The sequence below is a fragment of the Coregonus lavaretus genome (genome assembly GCF_964263955.1).
Source record: "Coregonus lavaretus genome assembly, chromosome: 35".
Taxonomy (NCBI): domain Eukaryota; kingdom Metazoa; phylum Chordata; class Actinopteri; order Salmoniformes; family Salmonidae; genus Coregonus; species Coregonus lavaretus.
The window spans coordinates 8,967,119-8,983,631 of record NC_140022.1 but is presented as its reverse complement, the minus strand read 5'-3'; the positions used below and the strand labels follow the sequence as shown (position 1 = coordinate 8,983,631).

Below are 16,513 nucleotides of genomic sequence, written 5' to 3'. Positions count from 1 at the left end.
ACGAATCGTGATACAAATCGAATCGTTACACCCCTAGTTGTATGGCCTGCCTAATTCAGGGACATGTTTACGGTGCTGAAGAGAGAAAATCAGAAAAGATCTAGTGTTCCGTTAGTCCAGTACGTACCGTTGTAGCAGGCCCAGTGTAGTGGCGTGTAGCCCTGGTTGTCTGTGATGACGGGTAGGGTCTCCACTGACTGGGCGGCGTGTAGGAGCCCCCCCAGCACCCCGATGTGTCCGGATGCCGCCACCAGGTGGACAGGGGTCCGCCCCTTACAGTCCCGAACCAGGAAGCTGGCGCTGTGCTGCAGCAGGGCCTCCACACACTCCTCATGACCCGTCAACGCCTGGTAGGAAGGGCGGGGAGACAAGAATGGATTTGAATAACTAATAATCAATGATATAATAATGTATCATCAATTATTACAAATGATGTCTGGAGACAGGTCCCCCTACAGGGATGAATACACTCCTACCCATGGACAACTACTTTTCTGAAGATAATATGTATATTTGAGCCTCCCCGTCTCTTTCTGTGTGTGAGCGTATACAGCCAGCTCTCCTCCTCACCCCTCTGTGTAGCGCTGTTCTGCCCCACTTGTCTTTGGCTTCTACGCTGGCTCCCTTGTTGAGCAGTGAGTACACACAGTCTGTGTGTCCGCTCAGCACCGACAGCATCAGAGGGGTTCTGATACACAAGACAACAAGGTCATATTACAAACTGGTAATAACCAGGCTGAGTCCCAAATGGCAACCTATTCCCTATATGGTACACTACTTTTGACCCGAGCCCATAGGGTTCTGGTTTAAAGTAGTGCACCAAGTAGGGCATAGGGTGCCATTTGGGACGTAGAACTAGTGTCAAAATCTCTTTATTTCAGGAATTGTATCCAAAACCCAATTGACTTACTGTCCATTCCCGTCTTGAACGTCCACTGGACTCTGGAGGTCAGCATTTCCAATCAGAAAACGCAAACACTCCGAATGACCGTTGGTAGCTAGAGGAGGATAAACAGAGAGGATATAAGAATGTGAGATGATTGACCATTGGTAGCTAGAGGAGGATAAACAGAGAGGATATAAGAATGTGAGATGATTGACCGTTGGTAGCTAGAGGAGGCTAAACAGAGAGGATATGAGCTGATTGCTGGACGACTATTACCTTCACATGAACAGACAGATTTCTAGAACAGTGGTATTGGTAGATGACATCCTCATGATGTTAACACAGCAGATAATAAAACATTTTGGGACTGAGGCCCTCGAAGCCTGTCACCTGCTAGCTGTGTACCTGGCTCTGGATAGAAGTCCCCCTGTGCACTGATCTAGGATCAGCTTACCCTCCCCAGATCCTCAGCAATAATGACAAAAAATGACCTTAGATCAGTGTGTAGTGGGCATTTTCACACTATGCTATATAATATCCCTAGAGTGGACATTGGCGTCCTAGCAACATGACCAAACAAATGTCCATCTTGGTAAGGAAAACTTTTGAATTACAGAATCTCTAGGTCTTACGTGATATCCTATGCGTACCTGCAGCGTGGATGGGGGTCCTCTTCAGGGTGAAGTCTTTAACCAGGATGGAGGCTCCCTGGTTGATGAGGACGTGAACACACTCCACATGGCCTTTAAAGGCATTCAGGTCCAGAGGGGTGCGCCCCTGGCTGTTCCTCACGTCTAGATTCAGCAGAGACTGAACCAGGACCTCCATAGCATGGTGGTGGCCGTGGTACGCCTGAATGGAAACAAACACACAGTCTGAAGCAAAGTCCAGTGGTATGCCTGAACAGATATACACTCCTAATATAATCAATGTCCTATAGTAGACCAGTGGTATGCCAGAACAGATATACACTCCTAATATAATCAATGTCCTATAGTAGACCAGTGGTGCGCCTGAACAGATATACACTCCTAATATAATCAATGTCCTATAGTAGACCAGTGGTATGCCAGAACAGATATACACTCCTAATATAATCAATGTCCTATAGTAGACCAGTGGTGCGCCTGAACAGATATACACTCCTAATATAATCAATGTCCTATAGTAGACCAGTGGTATGCCAGAACAGATATACACTCCTAATATAATCAATGTCCTATAGTAGACCAGTGGTATGCCAGAACAGATATACACTCCTAATATAATCAATGTCCTATAGTAGACCAGTGGTGCGCCTGAACAGATATACACTCCTAATATAATCAATGTCCTATAGTAGACCAGTGGTATGCCAGAACAGATATACACTCCTAATATAATCAATGTCCTATAGTAGACCAGTGGTATGCCAGAACAGATATACACTCCTAATATAATCAATGTCCTATAGTAGACCAGTGGTGCGCCTGAACAGATATACACTCTTAATATATTCAATGTCCTATAGTAGACCAGTGGTATGCCAGAACAGATATACACTCCTAATATAATCAATGTCCTATAGTAGACCAGTGGTGCGCCTGAACAGATATACACTCTTAATATATTCAATGTCCTATAGTAGACCAGTGGTATGCCTGAACAGAAACAGTCCTAGACCTCTAAAGTAGACCAGTGTCTCTCAAATCGGGTGCCCATTTTTTCTCCCGCCCAGCATCAACATCGAAGGTCCCTGCCAAGCGTGAGATTTAGAAACAAACACACTACTACTCCTCTGTTGGAGGTTGATTAACTCAAATGGCAAAATAAGGAAATCATCCTCATCATCACCGTGTCAAAATATGCATGTATTTTACACTAATCAGGAACAGATAGGAACATGGTGTGTGAGTGTCTGGACAATCAACTTTTCGTGGAAAAACAACACCATGCCTGCATCCCAGATAGCACCCTATTTCCCATGTAGTGCAGTACTTTTGATCTGGGCCCATAAGGTTCTGGTCAAAAGTAGTGCACTAAATAGGGAATAGGGTGCCATTTGTCATGTGGCGAGACCCCTACAGGAGCAGGTAGGCTTTACTCACAGCTAAGTTTAGGGGGCTGATGGGAGCTCTGACATCAGAGTCGTTCAGGATGTCTGTCCCTGAGGTTTCCATTAGCTGGGGAAAGACAAGGACGGGCCAGTTTAGACTTGTAACATATTTACTTTGAAGGTTAGTCTAGTAGCATGTTTCATGTTGTAAATCTCAGTGACCAGCCCCTGCAGACATACTGGGGTGTTGCATTCGTATCTTAAACAAGCTAGTGTGAGGAAAAGTAACCAACATCTAAAGGTGTTCAGTAGGTTTTAAGGTGCATTCGTATCTAAAGGTGTTTCACTTGCAATCTGGAAAAAGAACATCAAGAGTGACGATGCGGCCACGACAAACATGCAACCACACCTTAAAACCTACTGAATATCAACGTCTGTCCCAAATGGTACCCTATTCCCTATATAGTGCATTACTTTTGACCAGAGCCCTAAATGGTCTGTGAATGCAGGGCGTCTAGTCCCCTGTGGTTCTGACTCACCAGCTCCAGACAGAGGCGGTGTCCGTACGCAGACGCGTAATGGACTGCGTTGTAGCCCTGATTGTCCCTGATCCCTGGGTTAGCGTCGTTTCGCAGCAAATATTCCAGACACCTAGAGGTCAGAGGTCAAGAGTTCACTAATCATTATACCAACATCAAGACAGACAGATAAGCAAGCAGAGACACTTTCCCAAAGGAGACGTGGCCAAGCTTTCACACTGCAGATTTAACACTAGTATGTATTCAAACACGGCCAACAACATACTCTAGACTACAGTGAAATGTGAAAGGTCATGGCACCACAACATACTCTAGACTACAGTGAAATGTGAAAGGTCATGGCACCACAACATACTCTCCAGACTACAGTGAAATGTGAAAGGTCATGGCACCACAACATACTCTCCAGACTACAGTGAAATGTGAAAGGTCATGGCACCACAACATACTCTCCAGACTACAGTGAAATGTGAAAGGTCATGGCACCACAACATACTCTCCAGACTACAGTGAAATGTGAAAGGTCATGGCACCACAACATACTCTCCAGACTACAGTGAAATGTGAAAGGTCATGGCACCACAACATACTCTCCAGACTACAGTGAAATGTGAAAGGTCATGGCACCACAACATACTCTCCAGACTACAGTGAAATGTGAAAGGTCATGGCACCACAACATACTCTCCAGACTACAGTGAAATGTGAAAGGTCATGGCACCACAACATACTCTCCAGACTACAGTGAAATGTGAAAGGTCATGGCACCACAACATACTCTCCAGACTACAGTGAAATGTGAAAGGCACCACAACACACACAACAGTAAGAGAGGTGTGAGACGTACTTTCCGTCTGTGTCGGAGGCAGCAGCGTAGTGGAGCGGGGTGCAACCCCTTTTATCCAGATCGTTCACACTGGCCCCAGACCCCACCAAGGCAAACAGACACTGGTAGTTACAATTGGCTGCCGCATAATGCAGAGGACTCCTAGAAGAACGCACAGAAACCATTCAACATCAACAACAGAAACAGCTTATTGGAGCTGTAAAACATTTACATTTTACATTTACGTCATTTAGCAGACACTCTTATCCAGTGCGACTTACAGGAGCAATTAGGGTTAAGTGCCTTGCTGCAGTGCACATAGACACATTTTTCACCTAGGGGATTTGAACCAGCAACCTTTCGGTTACTGACCCAACGCTCTTAACCGATAGGCTACCTGCCGCCCAATATTTCCCATAATAATTCCTATATGCCCCTATACTATATTCCCCATTATCATAAAGATCACATATGAAAGTTATTTGATGCCACAGACAGACCTTCCGAAGCTGTCCTTTCTGTTGAAGTCTGCCCCTGTGTTGAGCAGCAGATTCAGACAGTCCAGGTTCCTGGTAACAAGATATCAAGTTCAGAAAGGCCCTCGTACATCTGAGCTATCAGGTGAATGGTAACAAGATATCAAGTTCAGAAAGGCTCTCGTACATCTGAGCTATCAGGTGGATGGTAACAAGATATCAAGTTCAGAAAGGCTCTCGTACATCTGAGCTATCAGGTGGATGGTAACAAGATATCAAGTTCAGAAAGGCTCTCGTACATCTGAGCTATCAGGTGGATGGTAACAAGATATCAAGTTCAGAAAGGCTCTCGTACATCTGAGCTATCAGGTGGATGGTAACAATGAGAACCTTAAAGAAAAGAGAAACCCGTACACTGCTCTTGCTAGTATCACTGTTTTTATAATGCTAATAAAAGCAATAATAAAAAGTGATACTAGCAAGAGCAGTTTGCAGGTTTCTCTTCTCTTTCAAGAAGATATAAAGACAATTTAGACCAGAGCGCAAGTCAATACCACCATGGCATGGAACCACATTATACAGAAATTATACCGCACTAATGATCTATACGATTTTTTTATACTGCTAAACAATGTGAAATGTAAGAGTGTGAATATGTGTTTGTTCTTTCTGGTGGCTTTCCAGTTCATGAACTAAATATTCCTTGGTGTAAAGCCTGGACCAGTCCACTCACCCAACAGCTGCTGCAGCATGTAAACAGGTCCTTCCAAAGTCGTCAGGGGTGTCTATATCAAAGCCTGATGAGAGGAGCTTCCGACAGCAGTCAGAGAACCCACTGAGAGCAGACAGGTGGAGGCGGAACATCCCATGGACGCCTCGCCTGCAACACATTTTTACATTTTAGACTTTAAGCAGACACTCTTATCCAGAGCGACTTACAGTTGATTCAGCTAAGATTGGAAACAGCACCACATCACAGTCCTCATTAAACCCCACAGCAGATCAACACATCAGCATGCTGCAATGCCCTGTCTATCAACCCCCCACACACCACAATGTGTTGAGATTGCAGATGCATGTTGCATTTTTGCTGGAAACTGTGTGTGTTCTCACTTGGCTGTGTCAGCTCCGTTCGTGATGAGTGTATTGATGAGTAACTCATGGCCGTAGCGAGCAGAGATGTGCAGAGGTGTGTTTCCATTCTTTTCTTCACAGTCGATCTCAGCACCTACAGAACACACACACACACACACACAATCATGGTTTGAAGACAAAAGACAATGCTGAAGAGCCTACTGGTTCATATATATTCAGTTGAGAGCATTCACAGCGACTCACCATTCTGGATGATGGCTTGAGATCTGGAGAAGCGTCCGTGGATGGCCGTCATGTGGAGGGGGGTCTTTCCATCTTTACTCTGCAGATAGAAAGACAAAGATGGTTCACACGGCAGTCTGTGCTGCTGACCACAGGCAAAATCAAACACGTATTGGAGGAGCGCTTGATGGCATTTAGTTTGCATTGTTAGGCCTATTCCATTGGTATTTGAATGTAGACCAGGGCCAAATACTAAGCCATGTGCTGCGTCAGTGTGTGCGTCCCAAATGGCACCCTATTTATAAGTACACTACTTTTTGAACCAAAGTAGTGTACTTATAAAGGGAACAGGGTGCCATTTGGGACACAGACAGTGTCATCACGGCTCCTTGCTCTATGGGCCCCTGGTCAAAAGTAGTGCACTACATAGGGAATAGGGTGTTATTTAGTTCAGACACAGTGTTGGTCATCCGGTCTCCTCACCTTGATGTTGACGAGGGCCCCGTTGCCCACCAGCAGCTCCAGGCAGAGCGCCCCATGGCGCGAGGCGGCCGTGAAGTGGAGTGGGGCGAAACCCTTCTCGTACACCTGGTTCACGTTGGCGCCACACTCGATCAGCTCATTCACCACCACATCCTGCCCGTTGTAGCATGCCACGTGGAGGGGGGTGTTACCGTACCCATTGGGCTAATTTATCTGGAGGGAGCAAGGGAGGGAAAATAGTGGAGAGAGAGAGAGGGGGGGGGGGGGGAACAAAACAATACATTCCTGATCAGGTCACTTGGTTCTGAAAACCCCCTGGTCCAACCTCTCTCTCTTCATTACTTGGTTCTGAAAACCCCCTGGTCCAACCTCTCTCTCTTCATTACTTGGTTATGAAAACCCCCTGGTCCAACCTCTCTCTCTTCATTACTTGGTTATGAAAACCCCCTGGTCCAACCTCTCTCTCTTCATTACTTGGTTCTGAAACCCCCCTGGTCCAACCTCTCTCTCTTCATTACTTGGTTCTGAAACCCCCCTGGTCCAACCTCTCTCTCTTCATTACTTGGTTATGAAAACCCCCTGGTCCAACCTCTCTCTCTTCATTACTTGGTTATGAAAACCCCCTGGTCCAACCTCTCTCTCTTCATTACTTGGTTATGAAAACCCCCTGGTCCAACCTCTCTCTCTTCATTACTTGGTTCTGAAAACCCCCTGGTCCAACCTCTCTCTCTTCATTACTTGGTTCTGAAAACCCCCTGGTCCAACCTCTCTCACTTCATTACTTGGTTATGAAAACCCCCTGGTCCAACCTCTCTCTCTTCATTACTTGGTTCTGAAAACCCCCTGGTCCAACCTCTCTCTCTTCATTACTTGGTTATGAAAACCCCTTGGTCCAACCTCTCTCTCTTCATTACTTGGTTATGAAAACCCCCTGGTCCAACCTCTCTCTCTTCATTACTTGGTTCTGAAAACCCCCTGGTCCAACCTCTCTCTCTTCATTACTTGGTTATGAAAACCCCCTGGTCCAACCTCTCTCTCTTCATTACTTGGTTCTGAAAACCCCCTGGTCCAACCTCTCTCTTCATTACTTGGTTATGAAAACCCCCTGGTCCAAACTCTCTCTCTTCATTACTTGGTTCTGAAAACCCCCTGGTCCAACCTCTCTCTCTTCATTACTTGGTTATGAAAACCCCCTGGTCCAACCTCTCTCTCTTCATTACTTGGTTATGAAAACCCCCTGGTCCAACCTCTCTCTCTTCATTACTTGGTTCTGAAAACCCCCTGGTCCAACCTCTCTCTCTTCATTACTTGGTTATGAAAACCCCCTGGTCCAACCTCTCTCTCTTCATTACTTGGTTCTGAAAACCCCCTGGTCCAACCTCTCTCTCTTCATTACTTGGTTATGAAAACCCCCTGGTCCAACCTCTCTCTCTTCATTACTTGGTTATGAAAACCCCCTGGTCCAACCTCTCTCTCTTCATTACTTGGTTATGAAAACCCCCTGGTCCAAATCACTGGCTCTAACCTCTCTCTCTTCATTACTATTATGAAAACCCCCTACACATTTGAATGCGTGTTGACTCACATGCACACCAAGGTCCAGGAGGTACTTGACCACACTGATCATTCCACTGGAGGCTGCAGAGTGGAGAGGGGTGTAGGCCTTCTTGTTTTTACAGGACACCTCTGATCCATGAGAGGCCAGCAGTTTCACCACCTCAATGTGCCCTATGGTAGAGAGAGAAGGGAGAGAGAGAGAGAGAGAGAGAGAGAGAGAGAGAGAGAGAGAGAGAGAGAGAGAGAGAGAGAGAGAGAGAGAGAGAGAGAGAGAGAGAGAGAGAGAGGGGAGGGAGATAGTAAGGGGGTTAAGAGAGAAACAGAGATACAAACACAGAGAGATAGGCAGAGAGAGGGAGAGATAGATTAGTTTACAGTGGTACACAGCACCATAAGCAACACCTACATCATGTTAGTACAACTGAAAACATCTAATCAACCGACTTAGTACATGATTCTGACATAATAACACACTAGACGTGGCTCATACAGCTGAGCTGTGAGACTAACACACAGTCCATTCATTCATTCATTCATTGGTATAAAGGACATTAGTCAGAATGTAAATGATGTGGTAAACTCATCACCCATGTAAGCAGCCCAGTGGATTGCTCGGCGATCCTTCTTGTCAAAGGCATTAATGTTGGCTCCTCTGGAGAGAAGCAGCCTCACCATCTAACAGGGAGAGGAGAGAGAAACAAAACACAGGTTGAGGAAAACTAAACAGCAAAATCCGCTAAATCTGGCTTCAAAGCCTTCCCTTTAAAATTATATATTTTGTATTCACAATGAATGAAAGATAACATGTAAAGACATGGTACATTTCTCCCCTTTTAGTCCCCCTTTGACCTCCCCCTCCCCCCAGAATGCCTCCAAACACATTTAAAAAGAAAGGGAAAGTAATTGAGTTACATGTCAGAAAACAAAACAAAAGTATACAACAACGTTACTTCAAGCAAAAATGTAATAGCCTAACAATTTCAGGTGATTAAGTGATTTTATAGGCCTATATAGCAGTAATCTCAAGGTGGGGCCAAGAGTACTAATCTGGAGGAAGTGTTTGGAGCTGTTCAAAATAGGATATCATCGGGTCCCAGGAGGAATAAAATGAGTTGGTTGACCCTCGAATGGTAACTTCATTTTTTCTCATTTTAGGAACAGCTTCAGATCTTTGAGCCAAAGAGAGGCTAAGGGAGGATTGATAGATTTCCAATCCAATAAAATCCTTCTGCGGGCTAACATGGAGGCAAAGGCAATGGCATCTAGCTGTCTATTGGTCAGAGAAGGATTGTTGTTTGGTACTCCAAAAATAGCCATTTCTGCACTAGGCTGCAACTTTATATCAAATGCTTCAGAAAGGGTTTTAAATAGTGGACAAATAATCTGCCAGACGGGGACAGGACCAGAACATGTGGGTCAAGTCCACCAAGGAGCTTTTACACCTGTCACATGTACCATCAATATTTGGGTAGAATTTGGACAATCTGGCCTTACTGAAATGGATACGGTAAAGTACCTTAAACTGTATAAGGCTGAGCCGGGCACAAGAGGAGCTTCCATTTACCCTCAGTAAGGCATTTCACACTCAGATCGGATTTTATTCAAAGCCTCCTCTGAACAAACTCAAGCATACAACTAGGGCTGTGATGGTCATGGAACTTCAGGTGTCGGTGATTGGCGTGTCTTATGTACGTGGTCATCGACAAAACTGACAGCTGACAGGGGGGCGGGACGGACATTAGCAAAGGAAAACATTAGCGCGTTTAGGCCAGTCTTGCTCTCAAGTTTGGGGAAGCTAATTTTCTCCATGAAAAATATCAAGCATTCCATGCATCATCACATTTGCAAACTTATAAAAAAATAAAAAAATTGTTCACCTTTATTTAACCAGGTAAGCCAGTTGAGAACAAGTTCTCATTTACAACTGCGACCTGGCCAAGATAAAGCAAAGCAGTGCGATAAAAACAACACAGAGTTACATTTGGGGTAAAAAAACATAAAGTCAAAAATACAACAGAAAATATATATACAGTGTGTGCAAATGTAGCAAGTTATGGAGGTAAGGCAATAAATAGGCTATAGTGCAAAATAATTACAATAGTATTAACACTGGAATGCTAGATGTGCAAGAGATTATGTGCAAATAGAGATACCGGGGTGCAAAAGAGCAAAATAAATAACAATATAGGGATGAGGTAGTTGGGTGGGCTAATTTCAGATGGGCTGTGTACAGGTGCAGTGATCGGTAAGGTGCTCTGACAACTGATGCTTAAAGTTATTGAGGGAGATAAGAGTCTCCAGCTTCAGAGATTTTTGCAATTCGTTCCAGTCATTGGCAGCAGAGAACTGGAAGGAATGGCGGCCAAAGGAGGTGTTGGCTTTGGGAATGACCAGTGAGATATACCTGCTGGAGCGCAGACTACGGGTGGGTGCTGCTATGGTGACCAATGAGCTAAGATAAGGCGGGGATTTGCCTAGCAGTGATTTATAGATGGCCTGGAGCCAGTGGGTTTGACGACGAACATGTAGTGAGGACCAGCCAACAAGAGCGTACAGGTCACAGTGGTGGGTAGTGTATGGGGCTTTGGAGACAAAACGGATGGCACTGTGATAGACTACATCCAGTTTGCTGAGTAGAGTGTTGGAGGCTATTTTGTAAATGACATCGCCGAAGTCAAGGATCGGTAGGATAGTCAGTTTTACGAGGGCATGTTTGGCAGCATGAGTGAAGGAGGCTTTGTTTGCGAAATAGGAAGCCGATTCTAGATTTAACTTTGGATTGGAGATTCTTTATGTGAGTCTGGAAGGAGAGTTTACAGTCTAACCAGACACCTAGGTATTTGTAGTTGTCCACATACTCTAGGTCAGACCCGTCGAGAGTGGTGATTCTAGTCGGGTGGGCGGGTGCCAGCAGCGTTCGATTGAAAAGCATACATTTAGTTTTACTAGTGTTTAAGAGCAGTTGGAGGCTACTGAAGGAGTGTTGTATGGCATTGAAGCTCGTTTGGAGGTTTGTTAACACAGTGTCCAATGAAGGGCCAGATGTATACAAAATGGTGTCGTCTGCGTAGAGGTGGATCTGAGAGTCACCAGCAGCAAGAGTGACATCATTGATATACACGGAGAAAAGTGTCGGCCCAAGAATTGAACCCTGTGGCACCCCCATAGAGACTGCCATAGGTCCAGACAACAGGCCCTCCGATTTGACACACTGAACTCTATCTGAGAAGTAGTTGGTGAACCAGGCGAGGCAGTCATTTGAGAAACCAAGGCTATTTAGTCTGCCAATAAGAATGCGGTGGTTGACAGAGTCGAAAGCCTTGGCCAGGTCGATGAAGACGGCTGCACAGTACTGTCTATTATCAATTGCGGTTATAATATCGTTTAGGACCTTGAGCGTGGCTGAAGTGCACCCATGACCAGCTCGGAACTTATGTAAAATAGCTGACTATTCCTAATGTGATTAGTAAATTGGATAGTCATAATTTAGGCTAATAATATAACTCAATCACAGGCTGTTCAATGCAGCGGGTGGTGGAGTAGGTTTCTTTTCACTGGAAAAATGTGGCCTTTTATTATTTTAAAATCACGCAATTCTACTACACTTTATATGACTAGAGAGATTAGCAGAATCTTTTTCAACACGACTTTCAAGTGGCACTGACCCAGTGATAAAGACAGTGAATATGCACACTCACCGGGGATATAGCCGATGCCAATAATACTGTTCCCTCAATTAAGTTGAGGATTTTGATCATTAAAAAGACATTAGTATTTTCATCTTCTTCTCTTTGAAGCAATAAGCCAATTGCTTTCCAAACTGTTTTCCCTCCATTGTATTTTGAAAAATTGCGATATGCCTGGTTGAGCCTCTCTTTCACTGACATTCACAACTCAACAGTCATCTATTTGGAAGCCTATTCGCCGCACCCGCTGCCTTCCGACAGGTTACGCGATTTAAAACAATCCAGAAGAAGCTAATGATCATGCTTTCTGGTATAGTATACACACGTAACATGTAGGATTCCCAGAATATGTTCTATATTCTCATTATTAACTCATTATAATCAGTGGTTTAATTAGAGTATGATTGGCTAAATAAAACAATGGGCCTATGGTAATGCAACATTAAGTGATTCAAGGAAACTAGCCTATTTTGTTTGTTTATTTGCTCGGGCATCTGAATTACAATTATTCATGAACAATAATTTTGCATAGCTTATTCTTTTAACATTGAATAGCCTATAAATGGTTATTACAGCTTAGTTATTAAAACTTCATTTCTCACAAGAATGAGGTTGTGAATTGGGAGGTTCAGCTCGGTCTGGGCCTTACTAGGTCCCTCTTTTAAATCGCCAGCTCTGCTAAAAAGTGCCCACCAGAGTTCTACATAGGCCTAGAACACGGCCTGTGCTCTGGCTTCACATTGATGGTGACAGCGAGATGGAGATTGTGGCCAAAGCAATTTAGCCAAGGCCAGTTCAGTTGCCTCACTTCAGCCACAATGTTGGCCCTGTTGTCTGTGGCGATACAGGACATTAGATTTTCGTCAAGGGCCCAGTCAAGGAATTCCGGAATGTAGGTTGTTTCCAAACAGTTGGATTTCAGTGTCCAGTCTTTCGTCAGATAGTGCACTGTTAGGTTCATGTAAGGAGTCATATTTACACTTGACCACATGTCCATATTCAGTGCAAAAATAAACAAATCTACGTCCTTTAGCTCTGCCTGAACCTCCCCCTTCACCTTGTTGAACAAGGTAGGGACCGCTGTTTGAGACAAATACTTTCTCCCCGGTAACTCGTATAGTCTGTCAAATTTCCAGAGCATTTATTTGAAGGCGGGTTTCTCCACCGTTCGTAAAGGCACCATTCCTATGACTAAATAACGAGTTCCAGTGTCTGGCAGTGCTCGCCACTTATCGGTGTCCCGTTTGTGGTGCTGGAATTCTTAGTAGGTAGCCTATGGGTTTTGCGCATATTCTGCAAACAGGCTGGCCAAGTCATCTGGTTCTCCATCGTCGTTAGGTGTGAAACTGAAATGTGCCCAAACAGGTTGTTATGTTTTTTTTTTTGCAATGAGAGCCATCTATTTCACCTCACTCCTCTGATCTACTGTAACAATGAAAAAGGTCAGAGGTGAAGGTCAGAGGTCAGAGGCTACCCACCCACCCCCAGCCTGCAGGCTATAGATCTAGAGGTACTATAGTTACCCCCGGTCCCCACTTTTCACCTCACCCCCCCTCTTCAATTAACCTGAATTGACCTTCAAAGATTCTCTCCTATTCGCGCATAGAGCAGATTTGGTGATTGCGGTGCATCAAAAGATAGTCCATCTATTAAACTGTCTATATCTCCTCCAATTAAGTCAGCAAAACAATACCATATAATCAATAGTTAACACACCCGCTATGGATAAAGTATATCTACATTAAAATAAAGGTGATAAAACATTTTATGGAGAGAAAATCATACTTCTTTTTGGTTTTGACGGTAATTTTATTTTCATGGTGTTCTTCATCCAAAACCGTCAATGTCACGGTTATCCAATTACCGTCACAGCCCTACATACAACCATTGTAAGTAATCGGATGCACAGTAAGCTCAACGTGGGGATAGGACAGGTATAAAGTGTAGACTACAGTGTGTAATCATGTCCATGCTAATTGCTAACCTCCTGGTGTCCACTGAAGGCTGCATGGTGCAGCGCCGTGCGCCTGGCCCGGTCTGACACGTTCACGTTGCTGAGGAGAGGGACCAGGGCCTCGGCACAGCGGACTGCCTTATTGGCCGCAGCGATGTGGAGCGGCGTTTGCCAGTTCTTGTCCCTGGCGTTCACGTCAGTAGAGTGTTTCAATAACACCTGGACAGCCTCCTACAGGAACACAGTTCAAATCATGTTCAACTTTGTTTAAAGTGCATTTAAAAATCACAACACACTTAACAGTCAAACACATATGCACAGGAGTGTGTGTGAGGGCTGACAGTATCACTACACGTACCTCACTGCAGGAAGCCAAGGCCCGGTGCAGAGGAGTGAGCCACTTGTTGTCTTTGGCATTTACTCTGGCTCCTGGGACACAGACAGAAAAACAGGTGACAGACCGACAGGGGGACAGACCGACAGGGGACACATTCAGTGCCTAACAACACATTATACAATACAAGTAAAATGATATACAACATAATTCTGACAAAATAAATGACATACCTGTACACGAAGAGACAACACACAATAGCTTAGCCCTTGGTGCAGCCACAGCTCTCGGGCACCTGCGTGAGCACATAGAAACTCACTGTCTAATCAGAGACTTCAACACATTAGTTCCCACAATGAGTTCATCAACCTGCCCATCAACAATAAGCACTGGGACTACATAACAGAAGCCATAAAGTTGCATTTTTAAGTCACACATGCCCACTGGGCTAGTTTGTTCCCACCACAACCCACCAGGATGATGTCTGAAGGAGCTAGAAAGTTCCCCTCTACCACTCCTGCCTCCCTCAACCGAGGTACAATATCTGCGCGCAGAGTAGTAGCCATGGACCCACTATCTAACATCCCCTTCAGCTCAACTTTATCCTGTACTAGCACAGTGGTGTAAAACAAACTGTCTTTCTGATTGTGTTCTGAAAAATGACTGTGTTGTTCTTGGGTACTGACTCACAAAAGTAAGAATAAACAGATTGGATATCATCATCAGTGGAGGAAAAATAAGAATGCCCCACATTGCCCTCCTCAGAACGGAGGCTTTCTAGTTTTCCTGAGACCTGCCAGTCTGTCCACATCCAGGGTTCTGTCGCTGCCCAGCCTCACTACAGTCAAAGCTCATGTGGCCCGGAGAAAAGCACTTGACGCACAGCTGGTGCATCTGACAGTGAGCTTTGGTCCAGTGATTAGTGCTTCCACAGTCAGCGCACTCATGCTGACGTTTGTGGAACTGTTTACGGGGCCCTCTACATTTAACATGTTTAAGTCATTTAGCAGACGCTTTTATCCAGAGCGACTTACAGTTAGTGCATACGTTACTTTTTTTTTTTTCATACCCCCCGTGGGAATCGAACCCACAACCCTGGCGTTGCAAACACCATGCTCTACGAACTGAGCCGGCCATTCCCTCCACTACCCTAGGCGACGCTGGTCCAATTGTGTGCCGCCCCATGGGTCTCCCGGTCGCGGCCGGCTACGACAGAGCCTGGATTCAAACCAGGATCTCTAGTGGCACAGCTAGCACTGCGATGTAGTGCCTTAGACCACTGTGCCACTCACAGACTGAGTATTGCTGAGTATTGCTGACCAGAGCCTTCTCTAACAAAGTCAAAACTTTCTTTAATGTCCCACACTCAGATACAGATGATGCCTGGTCTGGTTCACGGCCACATTGAGAAAAAGATGACACATTAGGTCTTTTCACAGGACCCACTCCCTCCTGAGGGCAGTCAAAAACAGCAGCAACCTGCTGTGAAAGTTGTGTTCTACATGCTTTACGTTCCCTTAACAGTTCATCCAACCGATCCTGTACCTCACTGGCTGTCCAGTCACGAATGGGTTTGCTCTTGAACACTTGGGCCAACTCTTTATCAGGACAGTTGCGTACAAACATGACTGCCAATTCTGAGCACTGATTGGGTAAGGTCCTGCCCTCACTCACAAGGTACTGTTCGGCTGCCTCTGCAGCTTTGTTAAGCCTAATCCAGAAATCTATTGGACCCTCATTAGCATATGGTTTGATTGAATAGAAATCAGCTAATGGCATACCTGAGCAGACAGTATCCCCAAAGTGTTGCTTGAAAACACTGAACACCGCCGTAACATCTGTGACAACAAGGTTGTTACGCTTCCAGACTTTGGTCACATCCCGTGCCCTCCCCATGAGCCTAGACATCACCTCCCCAACATTCCCAGACCCAGTGTAACCCCTCTTCTCTAGGTAGACTTCCATTAACTCCTCCCACTCCAGGACAAAGTACTTATCTGAGCCATCACCCCTAAAAAGAGGTGGAGCACTAACATCTGACTTCACAACCAGATTCAGCTTGGACGCATCAATAAAGGTTGACCCACACTGCTCAGGCAGGGGAAACTGCTGGGGTTGGTGAGGGGGACGGGCAGGAGAAAGACTTGAAACCCCAGGCTGCAGTAAACTCGCTCTGATAGATTCTCCTATCTCTGAACCAATCTGCTTAATAAGGTCACTAAGCTGACTCGGAGGCGTCCCATTATCACCGAGTACTGTGGATGATGGTACATCAAAAGACAGAGGTTGGATACCCTGGTCAGGTGGAACAAACAGCCTACCCCTCCCAGTGCTTGCAAACTCAGGACAAGCAAACGCTCTACTCCCAGGAGCTGACTGTACAATTGGTGTAAATGGAAGGACACCCCTCCCTCTACCCA

General features: G+C 45.2%; 1 protein-coding gene across 1 annotated transcript in view; it reads right to left on the bottom strand.

Annotated features, from left to right (window-relative positions):
• The window catches only part of LOC311109553 (uncharacterized protein), a gene marked incomplete at both ends in the record, with an annotated part of 53,515 nt that overhangs the window by 13,203 nt on the left and 23,799 nt on the right, over positions 1 to 16,513 (bottom strand). The window contains 8 exons of the mRNA XM_084152473.1: positions 5,507 to 5,642; positions 5,876 to 5,990; positions 6,101 to 6,179; positions 6,563 to 6,766; positions 8,139 to 8,290; positions 8,707 to 8,794; positions 13,790 to 13,990; positions 14,118 to 14,188. Coding sequence (XP_084008599.1) covers positions 5,507 to 5,642; positions 5,876 to 5,990; positions 6,101 to 6,179; positions 6,563 to 6,766; positions 8,139 to 8,290; positions 8,707 to 8,794; positions 13,790 to 13,990; positions 14,118 to 14,188 — 1,046 coding nt within the window. The remainder of the gene's footprint in view (positions 1 to 5,506; positions 5,643 to 5,875; positions 5,991 to 6,100; positions 6,180 to 6,562; positions 6,767 to 8,138; positions 8,291 to 8,706; positions 8,795 to 13,789; positions 13,991 to 14,117; positions 14,189 to 16,513) is intronic.